General features: G+C 44.6%; 1 protein-coding gene across 1 annotated transcript; it reads left to right on the top strand.

The window, feature by feature from the left end:
* Positions 1 to 9701: 9701 nt before the first annotated feature.
* LOC130535170 (succinate dehydrogenase [ubiquinone] cytochrome b small subunit B, mitochondrial-like) lies at positions 9702 to 13501 on the top strand. The gene is made up of 5 exons (XM_057050081.1): positions 9702 to 9753; positions 9826 to 9975; positions 10978 to 11088; positions 11530 to 11680; positions 12594 to 13501. Exons 1-5 carry the CDS (start codon positions 9717 to 9719, stop codon positions 12757 to 12759), a joined length of 615 nt encoding a protein of 204 aa, XP_056906061.1. The 5' UTR covers positions 9702 to 9716; the 3' UTR covers positions 12760 to 13501.
* Positions 13502 to 13582: the final 81 nt, after the last annotated feature.

Here is a 13582-nt window from a genome sequence, read left to right as displayed (position 1 = left end):
TGTGCTACGCTGTGAGAAAACCGAAAATTAAAACATCTTGACAGAATCTGTGGCTTTAAAAATTGTGGAGTGTACAATGCATTTCAAAATTAAAAATAAAAAAAAACCCACGAAAGGTTTTGTTTACACGAAGTTTAAAACGTCCGCGTAAACCGGAAACTCAAGTGTCAAAAACGGCGCGAAAATCTACGGCTGTCGAAGCGGACTCGTTAACCCGGATTAATCCGCCATCATTAATCCGATTTACGATTTTAACGCAATTACCCCTTAATCACCAGCGGAAGATGAACCTTAGCGTCTCTGGAAACGTATTTCGGCCACTTATCCCAGGCAGACTTTCGTCGATCCGGTCGTGACAGGCCCGTTGGTTCTTTCGATGTACGAAAAAGAAAAAAAATCCCCCGAACCGAAGGAAGTCCACCGACATAATTGCGTTACCAACCGCTTCCCGTGGCTAACCGCTTTTCCCCACTCGGCGACACACCCGCCGAGAAACCAACCCTGGTAATTGGCGACTCTGTTTTGCGCCACGTGAAGCCGACTCCAGCGACCATAGTTAAGTGCATTCCGGGGGCCAGAGCGGGCGACATAGAAGCAAATTTATGGCTGCTGGCGAGACGTAATCGTAAATTTGGTAAAGTTATTATTCACGTCGGAGCCAACGACACCCGGCTTCGTCAGTCGGAGGTCACTAAAATTAACTTGAAGTCGGTGTGTAACTACGCAAAAACGATGTCGGACTCCGTAGCATTCTCTGGTCCCCTCCCCAATCTGGCCAGCGAGGAGATGTTTAGCCGCATGTCGTCGCTCCGTCGCTGGCTGTCACGGTGGTGCCCCGATAACCAGGTGGCCTTTATAGACAATTGGAGCAGGTTTTGGGGAAAACCTGGTCTGATTAGGAGAGACGGTGTCCATCCCACACGGGATGGTGCTTCTCTCATTTCTAGTAATCTGGCTAATTTTATTAGACCCAAAGTGACCTGACAACCCAGGGTCCAGACCAGGATGCAGAGTTGTGGTCTTACACACCTCTCTGCTGCTTCCTTAGAACCCTCATCCACCAACAATAACATATTTAACACTATAGAGGTAGTCTCTGTTCCACGGTTAAAAGTTCACCAAGCACAGAGCAGGGGAGCGGTCAATCACCAAAATCTTATTACAATTAATACTGAAGCACAAGTTGGAGAAACTAATATCACAATTAAGTGTGGACTGTTAAATATTAGATCTCTTTTGTGTAAATCCCTGTTAGTGCACGACCTGATAGCGGATCATCACATTGATTTATTTTGTCTTACTGAGACCTGGCTTCAGGAGGAGTATGTGAGCTTAAATGAATCTACTCCTACCCATCTTAATTATCATATTCCACGTGTTACTGGTCGAGGAGGGGGAGTGGCAGCAATCTATCACTCCAAGTTATTAATTAATCCCAGACCAAAACATAGCTTCAGTTCATTTGAAAGCCTGACTCTTGGCATCACTCATCTGAACTGGAGGACAGAAAAGCCACTTCTGTTTGTAGTTGTATATCGGCCCCCTGCTGGGCCACATTCAGAGTTCCTGTCTGAGTTCTCTGATTTCTTATCTGACTTGGTCCTTAGAACGGAAAAAGTCATTATCATTGGAGACTTTAATATCCATATGGACGTTATAAATGACAGCTTTAGAAATGGCTTCACTTCATTACTTGAGTCAGTTGGTTTCCTCCAGCAGATAAACCAACCAACTCACAGCTTTAACCACACCCTAGATCTAGTTCTGACTTATGGTGTTGAGGTAGAACATGTGTCAGTGTTCCCTCAGAACCCACTCCTGTCAGACCATTCTTTGATCACTTTTACATTTATGATTAAGGATTCTTCTATGCTCAGAACAAAGTCTTACTATAGCAGATGTCTTTCAGATAATGCTGTAGCTAAGTTTAAGGAAGCGATCCCTGTGCTGATCCCAGGACCACCGTGTGTTTCCCCAGGGATCAGTCATTATAATCTTAGCCCTGCTGAGGTTGACTCTATTGCTGAAGGTGCAGCAACCTCACTGAGAATCACGCTTGATTCTGTTGCCCCCCTGAAAAAGAAAATAGTAAATCAGAGGAGGTGTGCCCCCTGGTATAATTCACATATCAGGACCCTCAAGCAGAAAGTGCGAAGACTGGAAAGGAAGTGGCATTCTTGTAAAATAGACAGCTACCATGTAGCCTGGAAAGACTGTCTATTAGTTTACAAAAAGGCCCTTCGCAAGGCTAGAACAGCTTATTTTTCTTCTTTGATTGAGGAAAATAAGAACAACCCCAGGTTTCTCTTCAGCACTGTGGCCAAATTAACCAAGAGTCACAGTGTTTTAGATCCACGTATCCCTTCTTCCCTAGTGGTGAAGACTTCCTGAGCTTCTTCACTGATAAAGTTCTAGCTATCAGAGAGAAAGCTAACCAGGCCATCCCAACAACTGGACCATCACCAGATGTGCCGACTGTGGGAACATACAGGGTCTCCAACGAGCCCTTAAGCTCCTTCAGCCCTATATATTTTTCTGAGGCGTCATCGCTAATTCAGAAATCCAAGACCACCACGTGTCCTTTAGATCCCATCCCAACACACCTGTTGAAGGATGTTCTACCACTGATAGGCAGTTCTATCCTGGACCAGATCAATGGTTCTTTAGTGTCAGGTTATGTACCCCGGTCCTACAAGGTGGCAGTGATTAAGCCGTTGCTTAAAAAACCATCACTGGATCCCGATGTCTTAGCAAATTATAGGCCAATATCCAACCTTCCTTTTATCTCTAAAGTTCTAGAGAAGGTGGTGGTGACTCAGTTACTGGAGCACCTGCAGAGGAACAGCCTGTTTGAGATGTTTCAGTCAGGCTTTAGAGCTCACCACAGCACAGAAACAGCACTTCTTAAAGTCACTAATGATCTTCTCATAGCTTCCGATCATGGACTGGTCTCTATGCTGGTTCTGCTGGACCTCAGTGCTGCTTTTGATACAGTTGATCACAGCATCCTGTTACAGAGACTGGAAGATGTGATTGGGATTAAAGGGACAGCACTAGACTGGTTTAGATCATACTTATCTGATAGATACCAGTTTGCCCATGTCCACGGCGTTCCCTCCTCATACAGTAGGGTTAGCCATGGAGTTCCTCAAGGTTCCGTACTCGGACCAATCCTCTTCACATTGTACATGCTTCCCTTAGGGAACATTATTCGGCAGCATGGGATAAATGTTCATTGTTATGCTGATGACACTCAGCTCTATTTATCCATGAAACCCGAGGAGACAGAGAAGTTAGTGAAGCTCCAGACCTGTCTTAAAGACATAAAGTCCTGGATGTCTTCAAATTTCCTCCTCCTTAACCCAGGAAAAACTGAGGTCATGGTGTTTGGTCCTGAACCTCTCAGGGATAGATTGGATCACATGATCACTCTAGATGGTATCTCATTAACATCTAGTCTCTCTGTGAGGAATCTAGGAGTAACTTTTGATCAAAATCTCTCCTTCAACTCACACATTAAATTAGTCTCTAGAAGTGCCTTTTTTCACTTGAGGAACATCTCAAAGATCAGGAAGCTACTGATGCAGCATGATGCTGAAAAGTTAGTCCATGCATTTGTTACTTCCAGGCTGGACTACTGTAACTCCTTATTATCAGGGTGTCCAAACAACTCTTTAAGAAGCCTCCAGTTGATCCAAAATGCTGCAGCCAGAGTTCTGACAGGTATTGACAAAAGAGATCATATTACTCCTGTACTGGCGTCGCTTCACTGGCTGCCCGTTAAATTTAGAATAATTTTAAAACCCTTCTTCTGACCTACCAGGTCCTCAGAGGCCTAGCTCCATCCTACCTGGAGGAGCTAGTGATACCTTATCAGCCCAATAGACCGCTCCGCTCTCAGAATGCTAGTCTACTTGTGGTTCCCAGAGTTTCCAGGAGTAGAATGGGGGGCGAGCATTTAGCTACCAGCCCCCCTGCTATGGAACCAGCTCCCTGTCCAGGTACGGGAGGCTGACTCCATCGCTACTTTTAAGATCAGACTCAAAACCTTCCTCTTTGAAAAAGCTTACTGTTACTAATTCAGTAGTTCCAGTTACTATCATAGACAGACAAATTATCATACTTAGGGGGTCGTCTAATCGTTAGGTCACATCTTAGCTATGCTGCTATAGGCCAAGGCTGCCGGGGTCCGGAAACATGATCACCTGACAGGCCTCTGTCACTCCACTGGGTCATGGTTTCCTCTCCTTCCTCTCCTTTCCTCTCCTCATCAAGCAGACTAGTTATGCTGATTCTTGTGTAGTCTTTCTGCTTCTCCCCCCCCCCCCCCCCCCCCTTTATTTACAGGTATCACTGCCATCGGAGCTGCATAATGACCGCCGGCCCCGTTGAAGTGATTGTGCATCATATTTTTTGTGTGTGTTTCTGTGCTCTTGCCTCTCCTCTCCTCTCCCTCTCCCTCTCCCTCTCTCTCCCTCTCCTCTCCTCTCCTCTCCTCTCCTCTCCTCTCCTCTCCCCCCTCTCCTTCCTCTCCTCTACCTCCCCTTCACTCTACCTCTCCTCTCCTCTCCTTTCTATCCTATCCTCTACCTGTCCTCCTCCTCTCCTCTCTCTTTACCCAGCCAGCCATCAGCAGGGGGTCCCCCTACATGAGCCTGGTCCTGCTCAAGGTTTCTTCCTGTTAAAGGGGAGTTTTTCCTTGCCACTGTTGCTTGTCTGGGGTCAGGCCCTGGGATTCTGGAAAGCGCCTTGAAACAATTTTGATTGTATAAGACGCTATATAAATAAAGATTGATTGATTGATTGGTTACGCTTCCACGCAAACGTTACGTCGGGTAACGGGTCACCCGCCTCGCGACACGCCACCCTTCTTTCTTTCGTCTTTTTGCTCATGCAAAATGAAACGTGATTCATGTGGGGTAAAAAATAAACGTTTAATTGTGGTTAATAAAAACGAATCCAGGCCACCCCGTGATTAATGTGATGATCATTTTTCAGGGGTTGACAGCACCAGATCAAACCCAAACCCAGCGCCAGTATCTAAGACATGGTGACGTAGCAGGTCTCGTCCACGTCGTCATGCTCTTTGTGGCGCAGGATGACTTTGTTCAGCGTTTGGTTGTTTGGGTCAGGCTCGAAAGCAAGGAACATAGATGGGTGCAGAGACGATTCCAACAGATAGCACCCTTCTGTGATTCTCTCTAAGTAGAAAACCGCCTTGTGTGTGTTTTCTGGAATGTGATGGGAAATGTCCTGAGAAGAGACCACATGTTATCAGGCAGGGTCAAGAGCCCATGCCCCCAGACACACTTTAATGGTGATTTAAAGCTTCCTCTTCCCTCTAAGACACACTCAAAATAAAATCCAGCTGGTTTTAACCCTCTACTTACACTTTAACAGGAGCTGTTAGATTCTACTCACCATTTCCACGGGGTGAATTTCGCACTTGTCGCTGCAGCACAACACCACCTTCTTCTGGTCTTTAAAGGTGTACAGAATCACCCCCTTCGTTTCCATTTTGTCTTGTCTTGAGTTCTTGTAAACGCAGACGTGAAATTTGTTTTCTGTAAAAAGTTCCACAAAATCTGTGTTTTCAAAGTGTTTTAAGGTTCCAAAGTGCTGCGTTTTTACTGCAACTTTTGAAATGTTGGCACTGTGTAGTATCAATTCCTGAAATCCAAGTACTTTAAGAGCCAGAACTTGGCCTCCTTGTGCTAAAACAACCGTGACAACATAAAACGTAGTTTTGAGAGTGAGACGTGGAATTGCTCTAAACTCATAGATCGGCTATTGCGCCTCACCTGGGTAATATTCCTGCTCCTGTATCGACAAATTCTGGCATTGAAATTCTGCACTTTCATTCAGAATGAGGAATTTATTGTCCTTGCTTCTGATCCACGTCTGGAAATCAGACTTATAAAAAAAACCATCTTTGTCCAAGTCTGCAAGAAGAAACAACAAAATAAATCTAACATGTAAGTGATACACACCATGACCTTGACCAATGACCACCACATTCTGGTGGGGTCGTCTTCATTAATCAACTATCTTTTAACAATTAAAGTTACAAATAGGCTATTAAATTTATGCCACGGCTAAAGTGGAAAATATCACTTCTTTTTTACCTTCATTGCAGTCTTTAAATCAGAAAAACATGGACAACACAAAGACAAAAAGAATAAAGGAATGAGGATTACATACAGACATGCAAATTTCACATTTTTTAAATTCAGGCTTCATATAAAAAGGGATTAGATAATTTTCCAAAAGTAAAGAATTAGGTCCGATCAACTCAACCTATTATAAACTGATTTTTACCTTCGAAGTAAAAGGCTGTCTCTGTTGCATGGAGAAAGGTAACAAAATTGCCATTGTTAGCTGCCATCTGGGACACCTGAAGGGCAAAACCGGGCACTTAGTAAAGTATTTTACACGTCTTGCCCAAAGCTCCACATCCTGGTTGCATCATAGTTATAATTATGATTTTTTTTTAAAAACTACAATTAGTAAGAGATTCTTAATAATAAAAATAATACACCAAATTAACAATGAGAGCAAAGTCAATAATAACTAAAAGTTGAAGGTTCATTTCAAGCCTTTAAAGTGCAGCGTTTCTTTCTTCCGGTCCTTTTCTCGGAGAAAACGGATGCAAAACGGTGAAAAAAAGAGTGCATTTCTTTAGATTTATGATAGTAAACAAAAATTACCTTCTCACCTTGATCCTTCTGTCCGATTCAAACTCCCGTGACACACGTGCGCGAGGCAGTACCAGGCTTCCCGCTTCGAAGTGCGGAAGTGAGAAAGGAAGGACCAGTTTTCTCTTTAATTTCAGCAAAAATAAATTATTTTTTACATAAAAAATCAAATGTAGTCGACAAACAAACGCCAAATAAAAATGATTTATTCCCGATTACAAAAAAAGAATACACACAAACACACACTTGGTTTTATCTACCCCTCTTTTGCCAACAGGGGGCAACACGGATCTACATTTCGTATGTAAAGACTGAATATTTCTATTTTTAAAAAGTCAAATATATTGAGATTAATGACTATTATTGTGTCAATATTACAACAGATACATTTCTTTCTCTTGAAGCTCTCTTTTTTATTTTTGCAATTGAGCGTTTAGAAATGTGTGGTAACTGAAAACAGCACACCCATTCTTTCTGATAAAGAGTTCTTTTGTTTATTCAATACCACTGATATCATCGTCCACCCTAGAGCTTCACATTCTATTGATTTTTTTTTTTTTTTAGTTGGATTTAACTATCTGTCACGCCGATTTAACATTTTTATCCAGTCTAATGGGCTGGGAAACCACAGGCAAGTATTCAGTAGACAGATATTTGCCTCTGGACTTCAAGTCTTGAAAAACGTTTAAATAAAGTGTAACCTGATGGTTAATAGGTATATGCCTGTCTGTTGCATTACTCTCCTGCCGCCCCAGGCTGTTTTTTTGGTTGCCATGGTGTTACCGGCAGGTGTGTAGCGTGACCCTGATGACACATGGTGTGGCTGATTTGTGGCCTCTCATGAGGGCCTGTCTATGCCTCAGTATTTGGGGTAGGCACCCTCGGTCACCACGGGGAACGCTGCGATGTCCCTGTGTGGGAGTGATTGCTCCAGTTCAGTGTGGTGTGTGTGGTCACTTTCTGAGCTGCAGCTGCCTACAGTAAATGTGTACATGCTACAGCGAACCCCTCCCAGGTATCACATGCCGTCCGTTTGGTGCTCTGTTGCCACGGTTTATGTAACTAATGGGTGGTTTTGTTCCGGGTGTCGGGCCGCTGGTAGTCCTGCCTTGCCTGACTTTTTGTTTTTCTTACTGCCATTTCCGTTTAAACTAGCAGCTCTGTTTTTCTTACTTGGATAACCTTTGTAGCATATTGGGCAGCGGTGGTTGTGTTTAGCCAGATCGTGACCTGTTGGGTTTGGGGCAGAGGAAGGTCGGGACAGCAGTGGTGCGGAGGTCCTATTAAACTTACGTAGGTTTTCCTTGTTGCATGCTTTGGGTTTGTAGCCAAGTGTGTAGTTATTTTAGTGGATTTCTGTTTTGTTATTAGTCTTTAAAGTTGTCGTGACCTGCCACCGCTAGTCGGCACAGCTGTGCATCGTGCCTCTATTCATTTGTGCATTTACCTGTACATGGGTGGTCTTTGGGACCCCCCCCCCAAGAATGTAACTGTTAAATCTTCAGGTGAAAGTCCTACCCTGGCGTTGAGGGCATTAGTTTAGTTCAATCGGCCACATTCCGTTCCACACAAACTCTGCCGCATCAGAAAAGGCTAATGTTGCTAATAAAAGGACAGTACAGTACTGATAAGCTTGAGTACCCTGCAGGGCTGATGTTTATGCTGTAAAATGTAATAATATACCAATAGAGTCTTTATGAATGCTGCGTTTGCAATGTTTGGTATTCCAGACAGAAGAACAGTGAAGCAAAGTACTAAACAAGAAGCTAACCTGCTCCTATTGTTACTGCTGAAGAGATACTTGGAAATACCGACACACTTTGTGTCACCAACTGAACATTGATCCACTGTCCTATGTCTTTATTTGCCTCATCAAAATGGTTCCAACATGAAGCTTGTACTTAAATCCGAAACTAGAGCAGATAATTAATTAGCTGGAATCCGATTCGGCCTCAGAATATCCCCCACTGGGTCACAGAGGCAGGGAGGGAGCACAATTGCACATTTAACCATAATTTTACTTCAAAACCTCAGGAAAGGAAAAAGCATCATGAGTGAAAATGAGTTTGTGTTCTGAGCTGTTTTTATCAGCAGCTAGCTCTTATGGAAGCAGAGCCACAGTCGTTCTTGGTTCCCAACATAACACAATTGGAAATCGACTGCACGGTAATGCTTACGCAACCTTGAATTAACGGAGCGCACATTGGCTTAATTCAGGTCCAGGCAGGGCTGAGGGAGCTAAAGATAATAATAAATAAATATTATTATAAATAATAATAAAAATAAAAAACCTTTTCTCCACAACCCATGATAAAAATCCCTCTTTTGTTGTTTTAAGGGTGATGCAGGTAGCTGTAGCTACGCTAAAAGAATATCCAGAGCATCACATCAGTTCACGAGCTCATTTATTTTTATTCTGTTATAATCACATATGTGAAACCATCCCCGAAGACCGGCGGACAGACATCGTGTGGCTCTCGGAACATTTGGTGGTTGAGGGCGTTGCTCAAGAGTCCACAGTCGCCCGGGAGTTTGAACCATTCACAGGTTTGTTTCTCTAGTCTTTAGCTACTACGTACAAATTTAAATAAGATGTTAAAATTATAACCAGAGTGTATCAGCCATCATGGACTGACCTCTCTGCTAGACTGCCCGCTACATGTACTGCTTAGCTAGCGGGGCTAAATTGTACTTTGTCCAAGACTTATAAAACACCAACAACCCTATTTATGGAAAACATTGTCTGTTCTATAGATAGAATATTATAGGGTAGAAATAAAGGATAACAGTAGCTGTGAGGAAATTCCCAAAGCCTTCAAACAGAGATTTGGGCATTTCTGTGGTGGCATCTTCCCCACAACATGTTCCCACAATCAGCAGGGTAAAGTTCTGATGTGGAGAATAAAGAGGCATTTGTGACAAAACGGCCCAGATCAATCGATTATCTCTGCCAACGAGTTATAAATCGGAGCAGCCATCAGCGAGAGGACTCATCAGAGGACGACTGGCAGAGCTACAGCCATGGCTACTGTCAAACCTCAGCAGAAGAAGGGTTCAGGTAAGCCCTCATTTCATTAGTGAGCAAAGTCGCTAGCAGAAACATCTACGGAGTCCATCTCTCCTCCCACAGCTCTTAAAAAATCCAATTCCGCCCAAAAAGTCCAGCGCTTTACGGATGTCCGAGGCCTGCCGTGCATTGAAAGGATGGTGAGCTCGGTGGAGGAGACCCCCGAGCCCATCTGCACAGACATCGTTGGCCAAATTCCAGAATGGATCGACGGTAACTTCTTAAGAAACGGCCCCGGGAAGTTTGAGATCGGAAACCAGAAGTGGGTAAATCCTCTGAGCCTTCTGCTGGACCCAAAGCCAGCTCCTCTACTTCTGCGTGTCCATTCTTTACCAGGTTCAACCACTGGTTCGACGGTATGGCCCTCCTGCACCAGTTCAAAATAGCCAGAGGTCAGGTGACCTACAAAAGCCGCTTCCTGTCTAGCGACAGTTGCCAAGCTAACAAGGAGAACAACCGCATCACGGTGTTCCCATTATTACGAATAATTCCTAAATTAAAATGAATAATTTTAGGCTTTTTAAAAACCACAATCGTCGCTGTGAAGAGGGGAAAACTACATCCGGGTCACGGTGGTGACCTTGGTTAGTTGATAATCATGGCGGCGATCGTCTGGTTGAGTTCTGTGTGTCGTCAAACGTGAGCATTTCTGTCTCTTTATAACATTTCTGAACGTTTATACGTTGCACTCTCAGGCCAGCTGATTTTAACGAGTTCGAATGTTTGCGGGGTTGCCGATTTATTCTCTGGTTTAAGAAGTAAACCTGAACCCTGGACGTTCACAATGTCATCAAAATCAGTGACTCGAACACTTTGGTGATGCTGTGAGGTTAAATCATCATACAGCAATGGCAAAAGTATGACGTTGCTCGAAGGAGGCGTAACGCAGAGCACGAAATCCTGTCCTGTCATTCGGCTTTTATATTAAAACGAAAAAACACTCGCATTCGCCTCCATCAGACCCTTCTATCGTTCTCTCTTTCCCTTCAATCACCGCAATAAATTCACCTCTTTCGGTTAGAAACCGTCAGCAGGTTTGACTATTTCTTTAGTTGGCGTATATGTTCTAATTCTGCAAGACGTACGAATGAATTCAAAATCGGATCGTTATTATTGGCTGCGCCTTATGGAGCAGTCAAAGCTGAGGTTCATTTGGTTTGAGATGTTACATTTAGGTCTTGAGTCCTTTGCTAATGCGTCTGCTTGTCCCTGCAGCTCTGTTCTACCAAAGCACTCTGCTGGCCAGGCCGCTGGTTGTCCCGCACCAGCCCCAGGAGCAGCCGTACATGCTGACGGCTCACATCCACGCGTCGCAGGCCCTGCAAGGTCGGCGCCAGTGTCTATTCAGGAAAAGCCAATTTATCAAGTTTTCAGTTAAAAACAAAACCTGAAACCAATCTGCGGAGAGGAAGTATAACACAGCTCCACGAAATGACTATTATATCTGACAGACAGCTGCAGTATCACTTCCTGTCGCATGAAACAGGTTTCCGGAAATGGTCTCGCAGAAAAAAACTGATTTAGTTGTTTTCACCTCTTTTAAATGGTCCAAACGGAAACCCAGAAACTTACAAGTAAAGGTCACACATGACTGCAGAGAATATTTGCTGAGTGCGGGTGTTTTCTGCCGTGGGTTCTGCAGAATGCAGGTGGCCATTACACTTTGGTACAAAATCAACCGGCTGCCAAAAAGACTGGATAATTGTGACGACCCTCTTATATCCCTGACAGTAAACAGCACTTCCTGTGTTCTGCTCTGTTCTACAGCGGGCTCTGGCTCCAAAGCGGCCTCCCTGCACTGGACAGCAGAGCGGGTTCTGAGCATCCTGCTGCTGGCCATGGGACCTGCAGCCTACTTCAACCCTGGTCCGGTCATGGACTTCTCCCTGGCAGCTGCTCTGACCCTGCACGGGCACTGGTAAGAAACGCCGGCGACCGGAGCACCCCGCCAGCTGTATCGTGTTTGTTCCCTCCAGCACCTTCCATTTATAACCCAGAAAAGCTACTTCCTGTTTGGTGTTCCTGCTCAAATGTGCAAGCCGCTCACAGCTCGTGTGGCTGGTTCCAGCTTTGTTTGCAGACCTGAGAGAGCGCGGCAGCAGCTTAGCGTCGGGGCGATGTCCTCCTCCGTCACTCAGAGTGTAGATTTAAAGCGGCGCAGCCGCTCCGGGGCGCAAATCCCTGTCACGCGTGCCGCCAAGTTCAGCCGAAGTGCCAGAGTGCACGTCTCAAAGGGTTAAAGCACATTTTCTTTGACCAGGGCCAGTCGGAGGAATGCTCCGCTGTCTCTTGGCATCACCGCCGCTGTGCGCTGGAGCACAAGCGGTCTGTGCTAAGAGGATTGGTCTCTGACGTGATGAAACGCGGCTCTGCCGTCTGTAAAGGAAAATATTTTTTATGTTGTTTTGTTTAGCATAGATCATTTAAACCAGTAAGGTCAAGCGAGTTCATTTGATGATGCTTGTGCAGGTGTACGAGATGTCACGAGTTGTAGAACAAATCACGAGTTGTAGAACAAAGACTCCTTAGAAAATGAAGATGTGCGAGTCAGCAACCTTCAAAATGCTACAGTTTATCACGCTAACCTTGTGACGATGAAGTAAGTAGATGGGAAAGTACTGAGAGAAAGGCGTAGTCGCTAAGCATTATAAAAGGGACATGTTTGTTACACTGGGCAGAGATCTCTCTGCATGCTGTTGCTGCATGTGTTCTGACTGACTTATTAAACTCTTAAAAAGCAGCATTTTGACTTTGTGTTAACTGAAGAAAATCCTCGACACGTCTGAAAAAGCTTGGGTTTTCGCTGACTTCGGCTGCTTGTTCTCCCACAGGGGCATCGGGCAGGTGCTGACAGACTACGTTCACGGCGAACCCAAGGTCAAGATGGCCAACGCGGGCCTCTTCCTCCTGTCTACCCTCACCTTTGCTGGTCTTTGCTACTTCAACTACAATGACGTGGGCATCTGCAAAGCCGTCGCTCTTCTGTGGAGCAAATGAACTTGGGGAGGGCAGGGAAATATTGTCTAATTTAAGGAGAAAATCAGCTAAGTTGTCTGTAAATTCATTTGAATATATATCACTGTTATTCCCAGCCAGTCATCCTAACTCTGGTTAATTTCCCGCCTCTTTTTGTTTCATAAATTCCACTCCTTTTCCCTTTCCCCTCACTTTCCCTCGTAGCTTTCCGTGTTGGCAACATTTCCACGTGGTTAAAAACATCAACGCTCGACAAAATTGTGCGTCGGTGAAGGTGGAAATGACTTTACAGCCGTTCCACGGAAAGGAGATACTGCTCCTGGTGAAAGTATGAGGCAGAGCGAGGGAGGGATTCAACTACAGCCATCTTATTGAGTGTGTAACTGTATTTTACGACGAATGCTGTCTATTTTTTTAGTGTTATGTTGCCACTTCATCAAGTTGCATCTGTTGAATCTAAAAGACGTAAAACGGGCGTGTTTTTCCTGAACAGGAACACAAGAAGTGTGATGATGAACTGTGTGCATCCCACGACCCCCTTGTCTCAACGGGAGCTAATGCTGCTGGCATGTTTATAACGGAGTGTAATAAACGATGATTAAGCTGCGTCACGCACCGTCCTCACTGGACAGCAACGTTGTGCTACGCTGTGAGAAAACCGAAAATTAAAACATCTTGACAGAATCTGTGGCTTTAAAAATTGTGGAGTGTACAATGCATTTCAAAATTAAAAATAAAAAAAACCCACGAAAGGTTTTGTTTACACGACGTTTAAAATGTCCGCGTAAACCGGAAACTCAAGCGTCAAAAACGGCGCGAAAATCTACGGCTGTCGAAGCGGACT

This window comes from Takifugu flavidus, chromosome 12 (assembly GCF_003711565.1).
Source record: "Takifugu flavidus isolate HTHZ2018 chromosome 12, ASM371156v2, whole genome shotgun sequence".
Taxonomy (NCBI): domain Eukaryota; kingdom Metazoa; phylum Chordata; class Actinopteri; order Tetraodontiformes; family Tetraodontidae; genus Takifugu; species Takifugu flavidus.
Note: the sequence above shows the minus strand (reverse complement) of the source record. Positions and strands in the feature narration are given on the sequence as shown.